General features: G+C 36.6%; 1 protein-coding gene across 2 annotated transcripts in view; it reads right to left on the reverse strand.

Moving 5' to 3' along the window:
* Nucleotides 1-4,311: 4,311 nt before the first annotated feature.
* MASTL (microtubule associated serine/threonine kinase-like) overlaps nt 4,312-20,532 on the reverse strand; it is a 32,358-nt gene continuing 16,137 nt past the window's right edge. Inside the window, exons 6-12 of one of the 2 annotated variants that reach the window (XM_006871672.1) lie at nt 18,770-18,920; nt 16,592-16,764; nt 15,283-16,413; nt 12,812-12,953; nt 7,447-7,560; nt 7,240-7,341; nt 4,312-4,469 (exon numbers count right to left, since the gene is read on the reverse strand). In XM_006871672.1, the coding sequence (XP_006871734.1) occupies nt 4,312-4,469; nt 7,240-7,341; nt 7,447-7,560; nt 12,812-12,953; nt 15,283-16,413; nt 16,592-16,764; nt 18,770-18,920 (1,971 nt within the window). The remainder of the gene's footprint in view (nt 4,470-7,239; nt 7,342-7,446; nt 7,561-12,811; nt 12,954-15,282; nt 16,414-16,591; nt 16,765-18,769; nt 18,921-20,532) is intronic. The other variant, XM_006871673.1, reaches the window with a different exon arrangement.

The following is a 20,532-nucleotide window of genomic DNA, read 5'->3' on the forward strand; positions in this document are numbered from 1 at the left end:
AGTTACTAATTATAGCTGCGAACCTTCAGGTCAGCAGTTTGAAACTACCAGCTGTTCCGCGGGAGAAAGATGAGACTTTCTGCTCCCATAAGGATTTACAGCCTTAGAAACCCTGTACAGGGTCACTATGGGTCGGAACTGACTCGACGGCACTTAACAACAACAACAAAAAAAACATCCTTTGGAAGGAGCTCTGGTAGCGTAATGGTTACGAATTGGGCTGCGAGCCACAAGGTCAGCAGTTCGAAACAACTAGCTGTTCCATGGGAGTAAGATGAAGCTTTCTGCTCTGGTAAAGATTTACTGCCTCGGAAACCCTGTACAGGGTCACTATGAGGCAGAACCGACTCGATGGCACATAACAACAACAACAAACATCCTTTGAAGTCATGGCATAGTACTATAGGATAAGCACTGGACTACTATCTACAAGGTTGGAGGTGCAAATCCACCAGTTGCTCTTGGAAACCCTACACATGGTTGCCGAGTCAGAAATGACTCAACAGCACAACTTTTATGTATGAGTTGGAACCTACTCGAAGGCACTTAACAACATAAACTTCATCTTAATTCTAACAGGAAGACCATGGCATATAGGGACCTCTTCCAACATATTTTCTGTATTTAACATTTAATATGGATGGGTAGAAAATTATGTTAATAAAAAAAATAGTTAAATCCTTGGGTTAAGAACTTCTGACTTATTTAAAACTCATAATTAAGAACTCAAGGCCATAAGGCCTATTCTATTAAAAATAAAGCCTATTGTATTCAAATTTGAGTTAAAAACAATGGACCCTAATAAAGAACTCACACACTATGTTGTGATGCTCATGAAACAACCATCATGATGAGGCTTCAGTGGTTTGTCAGCTTGAGTTTGGAAGATGCCATCTGTAGTTTTCAGTTCCATGTAGCACTGTGTTGCTGCATGTAAATTTGTATTTGTATTTGTATTTGTATTTGGCTTAAATTTTCCTTATTTGGTCACCCTTATAAGCAGGCCTTCAAAGCATAAATCTGATGCAAGTGCTACAAATGCATCAAAGAATAGGAAAATAAAATTGAAATAATAAAGCAATTAGAAAGTTAGAGCGCTTTTAAAGGATAAAGTGAGAATAATGGAGCACGTGAAAGGCTCTGCGCTAGGGAAGCCACATTTATTACTAAGCAACACAATGGTTTAATTGTTGAAACGGAAAGGCCATTGACAATTTGACTAGATGATCAAAACTAGCATATGTCTCAGTTTTACTTCAGTGTAAGAAAAGGCTCAAAGACTTTTCAGTGATTTGAAAACTGTACGTACAGCAAATGAAGGTGATTGTGATACAGAATTTGTTGAGAATAGGGGTTGTTTCAGAGTGGGGACAGATTAGCTAATGCATTAAACAATAAATACATATTAATGTTGTTAGTTATGTTACCCCAAGACATCAAAGGAACACAAGTGTTAACTTTTAATCTTTCTTTCCTATCTAAATTGTTTAGAACTGTTTTGTTTTTAATGGCACTACGTACCTATATAGGAGTCCTGGTGTCCCGCTGTGGGCTAATGTGCTGGACTGTAAGGTTGGTGTGAACAGCAAGCTCGGTTCCAGCTTACCAGCTGCTCCTTGGAAATCCTGCACAGTGTCACTATGGTTCGGAACCAACTCAATGGCACTTAACAACGCACCTACACTGTAGGATAAGCACTGGACTGCAGTCAACCAGCTAACCACATAGCAGTTTAAACCCACCAGCCACTTGATGGGATAAAGATGAAGCTGACTGCTCCCATAAAGATTTTTAGTCTGGGAAAGCCTATATGTAGGGTCACTAAAGTTGGTTTCAACTGCAAGATTGGTAGTTCAAGCTCACTAGCCACTACTTAGAAACCCTGTACAGGGTCATTATGGTTTGAAACTGAATTGACTGCACTTAACGAGTCAAAATAGATGACATTGGGTTTGGTTTTTCAGTTTTGGTATACCTACACACACAAACAGATTCTATTTCTCTTCAGTATAGTACCATATGTTTCTTTTAGAATTACTGTACTATTTTTATATACTACATTGTTATACGAGATCTGGTAGCATAGTGGTTGAATCGGGCTGCTAACCTCAAGGTTAGAAGTTCAAAACTATCAGCCGTTTCACAGGAGAAAGATGAGGCTTTCTGCTCCCGTAAAGATTTACAGCACTGGAAATTCCATGCAGGTTTGCTATGAGTCAGAACCAACTCCACAGCACACCACCACCACCACATTATGTTTTAAGGTGTTTCAGTGTATTTGGAACTGTTTTATATGTATGTTGTTCTTAGAAATGTAAAACATATACTACATACTAAGACAAACATTTGACTGACTAATACTAATAAGAATGGCACATGCCTGTTTCAACTTACTTAAAAATTTTAAGTCTGCACTTAAAAGCAGTCTTAGGAATGAATCTCTTATTTGTAATCCAGGTACTGCCTGTACAGCAACAGATGCCCTTTCATTTCTTTTGGCAAAGGCAGTCGATGTTCTTTAAAGACATTGACACACAAACTGTCAAAACACTTATTTTCTCACTGTTCTTAGTACCTTTAGGTTTTCCTTAACAAATAGCTGAATTCACATCATACTGATAGATGTACTAAGTGGTTTAAAGTTAAACTGGATAATAAACACCATTACAGGATGTCTGGTTGCAGAATTTCAGGTGGCTGCCAGATGTGTAATATTTTGACTTTACCACTCAAAGAGCATTGTTTTCTGCATTAGAAATAGGCTTATTGAACAGTTCTTCCATTTAATCATTAATGTTTCAAGTCCCTGATAGCAGCTGGCTTGTGCCTAATCTGACTATGTTATTCCAACTCTCTACCATTACCATTATTAATTTCCATTATACAGATGAATATAATGAGTAGCTCAGAGCTGAATATGCTAAGACATTTAATGTGGAGGATAAATGGTTTGGACTCTTTATAATTGATTCTAAAGTCTTTGTTCTTTCTACTACTTGAAAATGCCATAAAAAGATGACAGATAATTCTATGATCTTACGGATTTTAAAATGCCGTTTATTAAAGTATGAACTGTATTTTGAACATTTTACTAGAAAGGGTCACTATTAGGAATATTAAACCGAAGTTGTTTTTGTTGTGAAGTGCCGTTGATTCGGTTCCGACTCATAGCGACCCTGTATAGGGTTTCAGAGGAGCAGCTGCCATTACTAAAACAAGTTCATTCAGTAAATCCATAAAACCATGGGTTTGATTCCGCAAAACTATTTAATAGAGTATCTTTCACTTAAACAGTTTTTAATTTGTATTTTTGTTTTTGGCAACCACATTATAGCAGGGTTCTTACTTAATGAAAGATAAAACACAAAAGCCAATGAGCAAAAACGAACAACAGTATTTAATAGATTACGTTATTTGCAAAAAATTTACTTATGGTACATTTAAATACAGAAAGCCTCAAAGAATTTAAGATATGACCCATAAAGTTAAACCTATCTATATGAATGACACTGAAAGATAACCTACTTATGTTATAATTATATTAAGCACAATAAATTATTTCTTGGGTTTTTGAGGATTAGGCTGTTTCTGATAATGTTGTGTGAGTTTAAAGCATCACATTTTCTACTAAGATTGCTACAATTAAGCTTTCCATGGACATTTTAAACAAATACACATCGGAGAGCAAGAAACCGTCACAATAGCAAAATTGCATATTCAACCGTATTCATAATAAAGGACGATGAAAAAACACCTAGACCTTTTGTTTATTCCTCATTCCCCAGAGGAGTTACACAACGGAGTGAAGGTTCTTTCTGGCTGCATTTTTGAAAACTTAAATGTTTTACTACAAGCATAGCCTTCAGTGATTGTGCCTGAGGGCATAACTCTTGCAGGCAATCATTTGCAAGTAAATTACATTCAAGAGAAACTGTACACATTTCTTTGCTTATTACTTTATATCTAGAAATGATGGACAGAAGTCAGTAGACAAGAAGAAAATGAAGTGCACACATACTCTCGCTAAAGTGATAGTGTCATTCTAGTTTTACCAATGCATTAATTTTTATAAAGTGCAATAGACAAAATAAATAAGATCCAAACACTTTGAAGCTCTATATACAGTTCTGAGATTTAGATAAGTTACCAGCTATATTTTTTATAGTCTCTTAAGTTTGTGGTCGCTGTAATATACGTTAAAAAGCTCACTGACCCAGGTAAAATAATTTTCCTTAGGTCAACCTAGCATTAAGGAGTACCTAGCTATGTAGGTTTACTCTATGACATAAGACTGAAAAGAGGCTATCTGTGTTATAGACTAAATCCAGACACAGTTAAGTGCTGAGCATTGTTTCTGGCTTCAAAATAGGATGTATCTGTTTCATTAACTGGTTGGGGTATGAATGGCATAGCTTGATGCGGCAGATTTTCCCAGTCCACGTCACTGAAGAGAGGATGGTGTTTCAGTTCTTAGGGAAAAGATAAAACAATATTATGACATCATATTGAAGTACTGCTTTATAGGAACTAAAAAGAGAATGTTTCAGATTCATATTGTCCTGGTTTACTAAGTCACAGTTTAGACATTGTTTAATGTGTGTCTCACTATTAGACTACATACTTCACAAAGGTTCATGTTTATGTATCAACCTTGCACATGACAAGTGCTTGGTTTGTAATTTGTCAAATATGTGAAGGAATGATTTGCCTAACAGACGCTTGGCTTTCTCATTGCATATGTCTTTTCCCAGAATTCCTGACCCAGAAGACTTGGCGTTATCTCTTGTTCTCCAAGGCAGTTTCCTTACCACTAATCTTCAGTTACTGCTCTAGTTCTCATCCTAGTTCTGGCCACTTGTTTATATCACTGCAAGCATTCACATTCTTTATTGCCCTAGATAACTGTTGCCTGAAGCTCATTTTCTACTCCATATTTTATTCCCCATGCTCCACACTGAGTCTTCATGATGAGTTCAGCACATTCACCAACTGTATACATTCTCTTCCTGGTTCTTTGACTGCCTTGATTTCATTAGTTTAATTCTTTACAAGTACAGTGACTACATGGAGTATGACTACATCCTGAGGCAAGATCTCAAACTTCGCTCACCCATTTTACTATATTTTTGCCACCTGTCATTTTTCCTATTTCGTTCTACCTACAAAAATAAAGATAAACTCTTTGACCATACTGTGTTGTTTAGTTGGTAGGCATAACTTCCTTTCACTTCATAAGGAAACAACAGATTCCTGAGTCAGCAAGCGATGAAGGAACAATTAAGACAGTAAATAGCTCAAAAAGAAGAAAATTGAAGGAAGACATTGGTAAAAGATGACACAGGAAAGAATGAGGTGTGTCTCTATTGAAGGAGATGGGGGTTGGTAGATCAATATGTCTTTCTGAATTGGTTTTCACTGATAGGAAAAGGGATATAAAACAGCAAAAATAACATTCAGAAAATTCATTGATCTTTTATTTAAAATAACTAACCGAGCATGAATTACTTTAACTCTGTCCCTAAAGTAATTTTTACTCAATTGGGATGATTTTGCCCCCAAAGACATTTGGCAGTGTCTGGAGAAAGTCTTGGTTGTCACAACTGGGGGAGAATGCTATGCTGCTAACACATCTTACACAGGACAACTCCTCACTCATATTACTCAATATAACTGGGGGCAGAACAAAAGCATTCCTATCAATGACATCTTAAAAACACCTTTGTCTGATGAGCAATTTACACAGTGCAACAGATGATAGAAGTATTCTTCAATTTACAGTTATTTCAACACTGAAATTAGAATTCCCTTGTGGATACATTTACATAAAAGTTAAGAAAAGTTATGATGGGAAGACCATGGAATTCCTCATCACAACTAAGTATCACAGTTTAAGAGTTAATGTTACAAGTTTTATTTTGCCTTATGAAATCTACCTGGCAGCAGAAAAACTTAGAAATCATTCTAACACATATATTGTTGTTGCTGTTAAGTGCCATCAAGTCAGTTCCAACTCACATTGACTCCATATAAGGTTTCTGAGGAGCCGCTGGTGAGCTTGAACCACCCACCTTGCGGTTCAAACCAACCTTGCAGTCCAGTGCATTAACCTGCAGCGCCACACCAGGACTCCAATTAGCCCATTATAATATAATTATATGCTGAAACTTTCAATTCTTAAAATTAGTTCTACCATTTAGAAGTTCTATAATAAAAAGAGGGGAGTAGTTAATCTTACAGTCCAGGCACAGAGAACCCTAGGACCACCACCAAAGGAGAAGAGCACGAGTGGAATGTGGGACCCTATCTAGAGAGGCAGCGACACCAGAGATGGAGGCAGAGATGAGGATATGGAGAGAAAGAGCAGCTGAGGACTCTAGACTCATGAAAAGAGAAAGGCTGTGTAGTGGCGGCCAGGAGGCAGGCTTGCAGAATGTGCCGTTTGGTTGTTTAAATGATTATACATTCCTGAGTGCTTTTGCATATATCCTCCTCCCCCATACCCCCAGAAAAAGGGGAGAAAACAGAGGAATGGAAGCAAATACTGTTGAATGATGATGTACGGAGGAGGCTGTAATCATTGCACTGAAAGGATGAGTGTGAAACTGATGTTCTCCCATGTAAACTATCACTCAATTCACAATAAAAACTTAAAAAAAACAAAAACAAAAAACTACCATTAATTAAGTTTTCAACATCACCAATTTTATAAGTTGAAAATTATTTTTGCTTTAAATATGCTTCATGCTGCAATAATACTTTCTTTAACCAGCAGAGTTATCAGTTAAATCATTTACGTCTATAATCCTATTGATAGTAGTTTTAAACTCAGTTTGAGAGTGATGAACTGAGAATCTCTGTAAGGTCGAATTTGACATACATACAATATTAGAATGAGCATGAGGAATTACAGAATAGAAGATTTTGATGAATAAGTATTTCCTGTATTTGTTGGATAACTATCAGAGTTTGAAATGTCTAAGGTTGATAAAACAGGATTGTTTCAGGTAACTTTCTTGAGATTAATAAATTTAAATGAAGGATATTGCAACTTGACTGCACTGAACTTTAATGCATGATAAGAACAAATATTTCAAAGCATACCTATGAGACAGAAATTAACTGAATTATCTTTTTACCAGTCAGATTATCTATAGTCTTGTATTAGAACTTGTTATTGTTAATAATAGCCAAAGTTAGGACCAAATCGGGGTAAAAGGGTTTACAAATTTAACACCTTACCTTTAATTCCAGCCCTTTTTGTATCATCAATGGTTAAAAGTATATCTACTGCACTTTGAGCATTATCAGATAGCTTTTCTTCACCTTCTGGCCAAGGGATATCTACAAATATAGATATGCAAGTAAGTGTATGAATCATTGCCTAAAATAATAATATAAAGATAAAAATGATATATGAATCTATCTTAATAGGGCAGAAAGAATCACCTCTTTTCAGAATATTCTGGAATACTTGCTGTGGTGTTTCATCATTGAAGGGGGGAATTCCTGTCAAAAATTCAAACAAACAAACTCCAAGCGCCCACCAGTCTACAGCAGGACCTGGGGATTTAAGAGAAAATAACAAAACTTGCAGACATTTCTTACAAATGTTTTATCAGCTAAACCATTAACACATGGGATTTGTGTATACTCAAGACATTCAATTCCTAAGGCTCTCCTCTAGTGTTATGCCTGTTACTATCAAGTCAATTCCAAACCTTAACAACGATCTAGGACAGAGAAGTGCCCCATGGGGTTTCCCAGGCTGTAATCTTTATGAAAGCAGACTGTCACATCTATCTCCAGTGGGGAGGCTGGTGGGTTTAAACTGCCGGCCTTTTGATTAGCTGCTGGGTGCTTACTCACTGTGTCACCAGGGCTCCTGAAATTACCTTCACTTAGCAAGGTTGTCATTTCCTACCTCCACTATTTTCCAAGAAGTCTGGATTAGTAACTACCACTCCTAGTTAAGAAAAGCTAAAGCCATTTTATGTCATATATTAATAACTTCTGGTATCCTGAATACTCTTATGTGTCCTATATCATAAAACACAACGAAAGAATATCATTATTGTAAAGTCCGGAATACCAGACTACTTCTAAATTTAAAATCAGGAATTAATAACACTTATGTTGTTATTCTGGATTCCATTCATTCCACATAAGGTAGGAGATGAGGTAGCCAAATTTACACTTACTGGAGAATATCCTAGCAACTAAGAAAGGCTAATTAATGCAGTGGCTTTATAACACAGTGATAAATTAATACATATTCACTTAAGCTATGGCTTAAAGATATGAGTAGGAGAGAAGATTTAATAAATAAAAAAAACCTGATTTCTAAATGATATCTTTACAAGAGGCATCACTGATACACCAAGATGTTTGAAATGATTATTGACATATGACTCTATAATTGTTTTATACTTTCGATTACTTCTATGAGAAAGTTTTTCCTAAGCAAAGATTAATTTCAATAAAAAATGATTAAGTTCAATGTAAATTCAGTCTAGGAATTCTAGTGCAATATTTTTTGTCTTTAAAAAACAAACAAACCAGAATTTTAAAAAATTGATTGAGTTGCACCTGCCACCATCCCATTTTAAAACAAGTTGGTAAAGCATTATAGAATTTGTCCACAGGAAAATGACTGCATGCATTAAGAGTACTTTGTTGCTGGCAAGCCACACGACCCCATTTGACCTTTAAAGAATTCAAGAGGCTAATAGTCTATATGTTGCTCTTTATACAGTAATCACCATAAAAATATACAAGCCACCTCAGTTAGTAGCACTGAGAAAGAATTATTCCAGTGAATTAGATAATATGAAAAGGCTTTAGGCCACACAGTAGAGCAAGTGGGAAGAAACCAGAGGATTTTATGTATTTCACCTAAATTAGAAATTAAGACCCTTTTCCAGTGCAGCCAAAATGTATGAATGTCCAAAATAGACATAATTTCTCTATGGATATGTCACACATGCCCATCTACTGGAGTCAAAGTCTAATAAGATCACATATTTTGATGACTCTTAGTAATTGCAATATATAACATCAATCTGAGAAATTGAAAAAATATATTTTATACTTCTGGCTTTCCAATTTAAACTCACTTCTGTGATCTGGAAGGACAGAATGATATTGTTGTACCTTTACATTTTCTTAGTGGAATTAAATGGTTTAGAAAATGTGAGATTGTTTGGAACTTCTAAATTTTAATATTTTTATGAAAGTCTATTTCCTGTGTTGCAGTGAGAAAGCTGTATCTTCACTGTATGACATCTTTAAAAGTGTCTGTATTTCATAAATGAGCTGAAAAGGAAAACTAACTGTTTTCTGTGATCTAGTTATACTTTGACAGTTTAATATGCTGTGCAATATTACTTCATAGGAAAGCTCACTCACCTGAAGTCAGAAATCCTGCATGTAAGAAAAGAGTTGTTAGGGGTATTATATTAACATTATAAATTCATTCGCACATCATTCACTGAACTGTATACCCAGGTATTGTGTCAAATATCAAAGGTACTAACATGAATAACAAAAATATCTTTCCTAGCGTGAAAGCAGCCAAAATTGGGAAATACACAGACATAATTATAGCCCAATGTTAAGAGCTGAAACAAAAACAAACATAAGAATCTATAGGAACTCAAGACACAGTACCTAAGTCAGCTTTGCTGATGGGGATAGACCACGGAAAGCATCAGAGAGTTAGTTATATCTAAGTATCCGTTTGAAAGAAAATTGTTGTTGTATTTAAGTACTGTGTAGTTGGTTCTGACTCATAGTGACCCTACAAGGGTTTCCGAGGCTGTAAATGTTTACGGGAGCAGAAAACCTCATCTTTCTCCTGTGGAATGGCTGGTAGTTTTGAACTGTCGACCTAGAGGTTAGCAGCGGAGCTGGTTATATAAATAAAAGGAGCCCTGGTGGCATAGTGGGTTACGTATTAAGCTATAAAATACAAGGTCAGCAGTCTGAATCTATCAGTCCCTTCCATGGGAGAAAGAGATTTTACTACTCCCCCTACACCCTTCTTACAGATTTACAGCTTCAAAAGGGGTGCTAACAGTCAGAAATGGCTTGGTGACAGTGGGTAGGATTATGCACATGAAGTTGGGAAAAGCATTTCAGACAAGGAGGAAAGCAAAGGCAAAGGCAAAGGCACAGAGTTACGACTGAACAAGGTGCATATAAGGACATACATGTAGATGCCTGTGATTCAAATTTTGATTGCAAACAAGGGGATAAGAAGAGTCTAGAAGGCAGATGGAGCCAGAGAAAAAAAAAAAAAAAAAATGGCCGAGAAATCAAGTCTGTGAACCTAAGAGGATGTGGAGGTATACTTGATACAGTTTTGTGGGGGTTTTAAGGTGACAGACAAGAGCGCGATTTATGGGTAAAGGAACTGAGAGAAAGTGCTATGAATCTTCCATAGTATGTGGTCAAAAGCATCTAATATTAAAAAAAAAATTTTTTTAAGTCAAATAGCAGTACATATGCATGTCATTTGGAAACACAGAAACAATAGTTCGGAGTTGAAAGTCCCTGGGTGGGGATGGGATTTGAGGATAGAAAAGAACAGAAAATTGCTATTTTTCATTATAAAGTGTACTATTTGCTATCTTAAAAACTATGTATCAAACGATTCTTTTAGCAAATTAAAAAATCAAATATATCACTAGCTCTGTGAGGTCATTAGATGTCCCACTAAAATAGTGGCAAGATTCTATAAAAGAAACGCTTAGATTTGAAGCTTACGTTCCTGTTAGGTGCTACTGATTCAGACTCACAGAGACCCTATGTATATAAGAATGGAACAGTGCCCTGTATGGTGCCAGCCTCACAATCTAGGCTAAGTTTTCCATATTGTATCTTAAAATTAAGATAGAGTAAAATGATAATATAGGAAATCAACAGGCTTTAAGGAGAAGTGAGCTCTTTAATTGGCAACTCTGTGACCTAGCAATTGGGTTGTTATCATAGGAACTTAGTTGCTTTGGCTAATAAAGATAGGGGAATATTAAATAAATCAATTGGTTTCTAATACTGTAGAGATTGTTAACAATTACTGAATGTGTCTAAGGAATTTTCCTGGAGTTCTATGTAGAAGGCTTTTCTTCTACATAGAAATTTCTTAAGAAATTTGCTTAAGCTTTTTTAGTGTAGACAAATATTTATTACTAATTACAATACAGGAAGAATGACATGGAAGATGTTTCAAACAGTTTCTAATAAAGTGACATAAGAATGAATAACAAATTCTCCATAGTTGATCAAGGGATACTTTATGGAAAAGGTGATACTTAAGCTGAAAATGAGTAGATTAGAAGAAATTTAACAGAAAATGAGTCGGTATGGAGTTTTCTAAACTCAGGCAAAAACTTTGTACAAAATAAGGGAGACCTGGGCATAAGTATGTTTCAGAAATGGAATGGAGAAGTGAGGCATATAAAGAGATTCCTTGAGAGATGTAATAGGGTCGTTTAGAGCCTAAAACACCATGCTCAGTCATTGGGATTTTATTTTGCAGGTAAGATGGAGCCAGCATTGGTTTTTGAAGCGGGAAGTGGCATGAATCATGTTATGTTTTAGAAAGAGAAATCTGTTGACAATTAGGATATATAACACACTGAAATTAAATAGACCAATTAGAAAGCTATTAAAATGACTAAAGTGAAAAACGAACTTCTTATACAGAAAGAAACAGGATTTCTATGCCTAAATGTAGGGAAGGTAACTATTACTATGAAGATGATGGAAGTGAGGATGAGGAAGCTTGATAATAAGCTCAGCTCTGAGACACATTTGAAAGACCAATAGGCTAGTGAGCAGGCAGTGTGTGCATGGTTCTGCTACCTCGAGAAAGCCAAGTTAGAGATAGGGATTTGGGAATCATCATCCATACAGGGGTGACAACTGAAGTCATGAGAATGTTGAGACTGACAGGGGAAAACGGTAAGGGACAGAATCTTGAAGAACTATATTTAGAAGATAAAAGGAACGATGAGATTGAGAAAGCATCGGTATACTGGCCAATAAGGACATCATTAGTGACAGTAAAAAAAACAGTTTTAGTTACTAATGACAATAATCAGATTATCAAGGCAAAAGTCATCAGGCAAAGGAAGCAGGAAGTCTTTGAAAAGTTAGGCAATGAGGGGAAAACAGGGTTGGCAATATATTTTCAGGCAGAGGAAATGCCAGCAAAGAAGTAAAAATGGAAGGAATGTGTGTGGAGTGGGAAAGTGATTCATATCAATACACAGGATAAGGGGTTCATTTCACAACATAAAAAAGGAAAGATAGGTAAAATGTTACCTTTCATTCTTTTATGTTCCATTTTTAAGGAAATTCATTTCTGGTTTGACCTTTCTGGTCAAAGTATAAATGAGAATAAACTCTAAACAGGAATAGGTTTCAGAAGACTGAACAAAGGTTTAGATCCAATTTGTTTTCCTGAGGGCTTACTAGAACAGACGTGAGGAAACATTAGACAAAAGTTTACAGAAAGGTCCAAAGGGGGAGGGACGTGGGGCTTTCTCTGGATCACTGAGATTGAGCCAGAAGGCAAAGGACAAATGGTCGCATATACCTCAATGTTTGGTTTTCCACATTCAGAGAATAAGAACCTGGCCATTTCTTTTTTCCTTTACTCCAGCAAATGCCATATATATATGAGTATCACATTAATTTATTTTGTTTTGCTCAAGACAATCTAAATACCAAAGAACTTAAAATAGTTTTTACCTCAAAAGAAAATACAGCCATAAACACACTTTAAAAATCCAATTTATACATCTCTTACCGTGGGCCCTGCCTAACAACAATTCAGGTGCGAGGTAGTCTGGGGTTCCGAGAATTCGTCCATCATCCACTGGGGCTGCTCCCCTTCTCACACTCTTTGGAGTTCGGTATGGAGTTCCTGACTTGTTCTGATGGGGTGTTTGCTAATTCACAAAGAGTTTGAAACAAAAGAAGTATCTTAATTTCTTTGGCAGTGAATACAAATAGTGAAATCAAAGAAAACTTACAACACAGGCAGCTAGGCAGTTTTGAGTATGGACTCATAACTATAATTATGAAACTTTCTAATAGCTAAAAGAACTTCAATAGTTTAGACAACAATGATCATTTCAAGCTCTAAGGAGTTCTGGTAGCATAGTGGTTACGAATCGGACTGTGAACCGCAAGGTCAGTAGTTCGAAACTACCAGCTGTTCTGTGGGAGAAAGATGAGGCTTTCTGCTCCTATAAAAATTTATAGCCTCGGAAACCCTGTGCAGGGTCGCTGTGAGTTGGGACCGACTCCACGGCACATAACCACCACCACCATATGCAAGAAACAGTGAAAAAAAATCCCAAAGAAAGAATTCCTTGACAACATGAATTAATATATACGTATCAAAATAATTCCTTATAGTTGCATGGAAGGGATTGTAACCATGGCAATGAGACGATATATGATAGGATGAATGTAAAACCAATGTTCTCCCATGTAAACTATCACATAATTCACAACAAAACATTAAAAAAAAAATTCCTTATAGCAGGAATTAATAACTAACAGCCACTGGTGTGGTGCTGTAGTATAAGCATGAGGTGACTAGTTCAAATCCACCAGCTGCTCCTCAGAAACCATATACAGAGTTGTTATGAGTCAGAACCAACTCAATGGCACTAACAATAGTCACTGAGTTAACAACAACAGTCACTGCTAACGGAAAGGTCACCAACTGTTCTGCAGGAGTGTTCTGAGGCAGCCTGCTTCTGTAAAGATTTGTTGTTGTTGTTAAGTACCATGGAGTCGGTTCCGACTCATAGTGACCCTGCATAGGGTTTCTGAGGCTATAAATCTTTACGGGAGCAGAAAGCCTCATCTTTCTCTTGTGGAATGGCTGGTAGATTCGAACTGCCGACCTTGAGGTTAGCAGCCCGACTCGTAACCACTGCGTTAAGATTTACAGCCTCGGAAATCCTACAGAGCAGTTCTACTCTGTCCTTTAGGGTTGCTGAGTCAAAAACGACTCAATGGCAGTGGGTATAACAACCACTGAGGAAGGCTGTAGCTGACAGATGAATGAGTTATGAGACATTACACAAGAGAACTAAATCTAAATAACCTCTTGTACTAAATGGCATTTCAAAGTTTCCCTAATATTTTGTTGTTCCACATCAGCCCTATAGGGTTCAAGTACCATTATCTTGTATAGACAGATGGAAAAACAGAGGCTTTGAGGTTAAGGGACTTCTAAGTCACTCAATAAATTTTGGATAGAAAACCCAAGTCATGTAACTGTTAAGTTCTGGGCTTATATTTTTTATATTATGATGTCTTTCCAAAGTAAGAAAAAACAAACTGGGTTTATAAAGGTCAGTAGGGTAGAAAATAAAAAAAGTAAGATTTGAAGTACACAGTTTTAAACACTTTTTTTCTATAAACAGATCAACTTATAAGTCCTTAGGAAGCAGTGAGGCAGAGTGAACACAGTGTTTCTGAGGTCAAGTGAAAATATGTGATTTTATTTTCTTAGAGAAGTATATGTTAAGTGCCATCAAGCTGGCTCTGACTCATAGAGACCCTTTGCAGGGTTTCCAAGGAGTGGCAAGTGAGTTTGAACTGCCAATCTTGTGGTTCAAACCAACCTTATGGTCTGGTGCTTATCCTACAGTGCCATACCAGGACTCCAGATAAGTATATCATTGTTGTTAAGTGCCATCGAATTAGTGAAGATACAGTGACCCTGTATAAGGTTTCTGAGGACTGGTCGGTGAGCTTTAACCACTGAATTTGTGGGTCAAACTGACCTTGTACTTCAGCGCATTAACACAGTGCCACACCAGGACTCCTGTATAGAGTTGGAAGAGGGCACTGTTGTTGTTGTTGTTAAGTACCGTGGAGTCGGTTCTGACTCATAGCAACCCTGCACAGGGTTTCCAAGGCCACATATCTTTACGGGAGCAGAAAGCCTCATCTTTCTCCAGCGGAACAGCTGGTAGTTTCGAACTGCCGACCTTGAGGTTAGCAGCCCGATTTGTAACCACTATGTCGGAACCAACTCCATGGCACATAACCACCATGCTACCAGAGCTCTTTGTACTTAGCAATAAATGTCATTATGACTAGCTTTATCTTCATTAAAACTCCCCAAAGATTTAAAGCAAAGTGAACAAAAAAATACGATGGTAGACACTGTCCAATTGAGAGGCAAGTGCCTGGTCTTAAGAGTTAATTTTTCCAAGATTAAAAGAATGAAGTGTTATAAAAGTTATAACATACCTGATATGGCATATAGGATTTTCCTTTTTGAGTAGGGGTTATAGCCATGGGATATGAATCACTATAAGCACAGGAGATATCCATTGCATCAAAAGAAGTAATGCTGGTTTTGGAGGGTTCTGAGTTATTGGATACATTAGTATGGTTGCTAAAAATTTGAAAAGCCACAGCATTTTTCTTAGAGATGGTTAATGTTTTCAACACCCCTGAAGAAGGAGCTAACATTTTTTCAGGAATCTCATCAGCTTTTGGCAACACATTTTTTTGATGGGTTGGTGATACAGTCAGTAGGTCTGTAATATTGGATTCTTCAAGAGAAGTTTCTTTGATGCTTTTCTCTGGATCTAAGGACTGCTTTTGTAATGGACTTTCCATGAGAGAAATTCCAGGAAAAGAGGAGTCAGAATCCATACAGATACTTTTATGAGCTCTGTCATCATCAGAACACAGAAAACTAGAACTTAAGTCATCCTTCTTACTGCACTTTTCACAATCATCATCCAGTTCATGCAGCAGGTTTTTTGCAATCATTGGGTCCGGTGATTTTTCTGGAGTTTGTTGTTTATCAGTTAAAGAACTGACATCGTTCTCCTTATTCACACAGAAATTTTGCTGGCTTCCGTAAACTGAGATTTTAAGGTCTTGGACTTCAGTTGTTAAGCCTGTATTTTGATTTGCACGAAAACCCATCATTTCATTACTACAAGCAGAGTCTACACAATTTTTTTTATTCTGTATAATTTCCTGACAAGGACTAGAATCAACTAACTCAAAATTTCTTTTTAAGCCTTTTTTCCCAGGGTGTTCTTCAGACATATTAGCAGAATCCACACGCCACTGATTTGACAGATGAAAATCAGACTGTCTTGTGTCAGTATGCATAGTGATACTGTTTACATCCAGTTCTCTTGCTTCCCAAGAAACTCTCTCAGAAAAGCATTTTTGAGCAACATTTTCCCAAGAGGATCCAGTGTCAGGAGTGACACTGCTGGAGTGAATGGGAGAAAGGGCTAACTCAAGATCCTTTTTATTGAAATTTCTGGTCTCGAAGGCATTTGTAGATTTAGTACATAAAGGTTTTCCAATTGAATTCGAACTCATCATTGTAAAGCCCAATGCCTCATCATTTTCCTGAAAGGAGAGAAAATAGTCTTTTTACTTTTACAAAACTGATACTTGTTAACTTTGTTGACCTTTGTATACTCAAGTGAGATAAATTATTTCATTAGCAGAATTTGTATGAATGGGTAGAAGTGTTTCTAGCAAGGTGACATATGTAATTATTTGCTAAAACAAAAGTCACTCTAACCTGGCAATCCTTTTCCCATGTGGGGCTGCTGTGGTATTCTGATTCCATACTGGAGAGAAATGTGTGGGACTGACTACTAGCGCTTGATGTAGCCAGTCTTTTTCTAGACTGGAGGAGATTAGAAGTAAGACACTTCACAGGTATGTCTGGGTTAGAAGCAACTGTTTCAAGACCTGTGGGAAAGAGAAAAGATGAAAATTATGTCAAATCTTTCTCAGTTTTTAACTTGAATTTTTACAGATAGTTAGCCAAAGAAATGAGATCTTTCTTATCCTATTTCTACAGAAACACTATTCAATCTACATGGATGGTATATCTTTCTTGCATGCTTCCCATGTTTGGTGGTGGTGGTGGTTATGTGCTGTCAAGTAGGTTCCAATTTATTGCAAGGACCCTGCACAGGGTTTCCAAGGCTGTATATCTTTATGGAAGGAGAAAGCCTCATCTTTCTCCCATGGAACCGATGGTAGTTTTGAACTGCTGACCGTGAGGTTAGCAGCCCAACTCATAAACACTATGCTACCAGAGTGCCTTACTTCTCATGTTTAGGTATACAAATTGTTAGAAATACTAGTACTGCTCTGAAAGTTAAAGCAATAACTCTGCAACATTAGCTAAATCAAAATCAGGTAAGAGAAATCATTTATAATTAGAAAGAGATCAATTTGAAATAACTATAGATAAAGGAGCATTACTGATATGCTATATCTGGATATGCTATATGGTTGCAAAGATTAGATTTGCTCAGTTCAATTAAAATTATAGCTCTATTTTAATGTTGAGGAGTATAAGGATGAATAACTCACAACTTTAAGGGATTTCCTTATTACAACAGGATAAAACAAATATGTAATGATAAACTGACAGATAGCAAACCTGTACAATACAAAGCAATACTATAGAATACAGTTCCTTTTATGATAACATAAATAAATATGGAGCTAAAAATGGTTGCTCCTCAGCTTTTAACACAAAAAGACAAACACAATTTTACTAAAGATGATAATACATGCATTCAATGTATTTTCTCTTTCCCAAAAATGAACAAGACTTCAGTCTCAGGTAAAATCTTAGTCTTATAAGTTTTGACTGTAAGTCTAAAACATTTACATGGGAAGAAGAAATCTAAAGTCTATCTAATTTAAACCTCTTTTTAGTACATGCATCCTTTCAGTGGAATTCTTGAAACTCACTCAGCACTAACTTTATTACTTGGTGAAACTGCTCAGCTGTATTCTCCTAGTATTAAGGGAACCTGTGTCTAATTGAATACCATGTGCATACTGTATGTTTGCGGAGTTTTTTCTGGACCACTGATATAATCAGACCATTTCCTACTTAGGAATCTCGGATAGCTCCCCATTCCCTACAACTTAAATGCAAGGCTCCTTATAATGACACTTGCTTCCTCCCCATCATTTCTCATTGTATAAGCTTTCCATTCCTCCACATTTAAGCTTTAATGTCGTAATGTGGAATATACTTTCATGCACCATTGCCTCTGCTCATGTAGTACCTCTACTTGAAATACCATTTTCCATGATATTTTCAGCTATATACTGCCATTATTAACATCCTGCTTGTCTTCTAGGGTTTAGTTTGGTTGTTGTATCATTATTTAGACCCGTTCCAATAGTTAAATATAAGAAAAACAGAACAGATAGATGTAGAATCAATCCCGACTCATAGCAATCCTTCAGACAGAGTAGAACTGCTCCAAAGGATTTCCAAAGCTGGAAATCTTTACAGACTCCCACATCCATCTCCCACAGAGCAACTAGTAGGTTCCAACCTTCAACCTTCTGCTCAGTAGCCGAGAACTTAACCACGGCACCACCAAGGCTCGTCTGTTACCATATATTTTGATTTTTTAATTTTTAAAAATCATCTAATTAGATCAAGAGGGAGTGTTTTATAATCATGCATACACTTGCCAGAGACTTTAAATCTATGTATATTTAGATTAGAGTTCTGGTGTGGCGCTGTAAGTTAATGCGCTGGACTACAAAGTTGCTTTGAAACTACAAGGTCAGCAGTTCAAGCTCACCAGTTGCTCCTTGGAAACTCTATGCAGGGTCACTATGGGTCGGAATCAACTTGATGGCACATAACAACAAAGCGTGTGCTTTGTTTCTCAAAGGGCACAACGGAAAAAGCTAGCTTTCATTTTATACTTACATGCTTTTAGTAGTTTGTTACAATAAGGAGCAGTCTCCTTTTGATCTACAGACATAGGACAAATTAATCCTTCAGAAAACTGTGATGTTTCAGATAGATCAGTTGAAATAATATCTGTACAGTCTTGAATATTTTCTGCAACTGGTGTGTTCTATTAAAAAGAGGAAAAATTTTTTTTTTAAATTAAAGATTTATCTTTATAAAAATATCTCCACAAGACAGGGGCCTTAAGTAGAATCCTGAATCCCACCCAGAACCTTCTGAGGTGGGAAATTTCCACTTGAAAGGACATGCAGAAGACCAGAAGAGTTGTGGGATGACATCAAGAACATCATACAGGAAGAAAGCAAAAAGTTATTTAAGAAGACAAGAAAGAAGGAAAAAACTAAAATGCATGTTAGAAGTAACTCTGAAACTTGCTCTGCAGTGTAGAGATGCTGAAGCAAATGGAAGAAGTTAGGAAGCACAAGAGCTGAACAGAAAATTTCAAAGGTCAGCTCGAGAAGACAAAGTCAAATACTATAAGGAAATATGCAAAGACCTGGAATTACAAAACCAAAAGGAAGAACATGCTCAGCATTTCTCAAGCTGAGGGAAATGAAAAAAATTCAAACCTCAACTTCAGGCATTAAAGGAATCCATGGGCAAAATACTGAATGATACAAAGAGCATCAAAAAAAAGAAGAAATACAGAGAGTCACTACACCAAAAAGAAATGGTGGATGTTTAACTATTTCAAGAGGTAGCATATGTTCAAGAGCCAACGATCCTGAAGGAAGATGTTCTAGATGCACTGAAGCCACTGGCAAAGAATGAGGCACCTGCAATTGATGTATTAAAAATTGAAATGTTTCAACAAACTGATGCTGCACTGGAGGTACTCTCTCATCTATGACAAGAAATCTGGTAGACAGCTACCTGACCAACTTATTGGAAGAGACCTGTATTCGTGGCCATTCCAAAGAAAGGCAACCCAATAGAATGTGCAAATCATCATACAATATCATTAATAGTCCATGCGATTAAAATTTTACTAAAGATAATGCAAAAATGGCTGCAAACATACATTGACAGAGAAATTCCAGAGGTTCAAGCCAGATACAGAAGTGGATGTGGAACAAGGGATATCAATATAGATGTCAGATGGATCTTGGCTGAAAGCAAACAATACCAGAAAGATGTTTACCTGTGCTTTATTGACTATGCAAAGGGTTCGATTGTGTGGATCATGATAAGCTATGGATAGCATTGTGAAGAATAAATATTCCAGAACACTTAATTGTGCTCATGAAGAACCTGTACATAGACCAAAAGGCAGTTGTTCAAACAGAACAAGCGAACACCGAATGATTTACAATTAGAAAAAGTGTGAGACAAGGTTGTATTCTTTCACCATATTCATTCAATCTGTATGAAATAATCTGAGATGCTGAATTATATGAAGAAAAACATGGAAGACTCATTAATAACTTGAGATATGCAGATGATACAACTTTGCTTGCTGAAAGCGAAGAGAATTTAAAATATTTACTTATTTGATGAGGATCAAAGACTAAGCCTTTGGTATGGGATGCATCTGACTTGTAAAGAAAAAAAATCCTCACCATTGAACCAATAAATAACATCTACACAAATGGAGAAAAGATTTGACGTTATCAAAGAATTCATTTTGCTCGGATCAACCATCAACATGCATGGAAGCAGTAGTCAAGAAATAAAACTACATATTGTATTAGGCAAATCTGCTGCACAAGATTTAATTA

This window comes from Chrysochloris asiatica, unplaced genomic scaffold (assembly GCF_000296735.1).
Source record: "Chrysochloris asiatica unplaced genomic scaffold, ChrAsi1.0 scaffold00172, whole genome shotgun sequence".
In the NCBI taxonomy this organism is placed as follows: Eukaryota; Metazoa; Chordata; class Mammalia; order Afrosoricida; family Chrysochloridae; genus Chrysochloris; species Chrysochloris asiatica.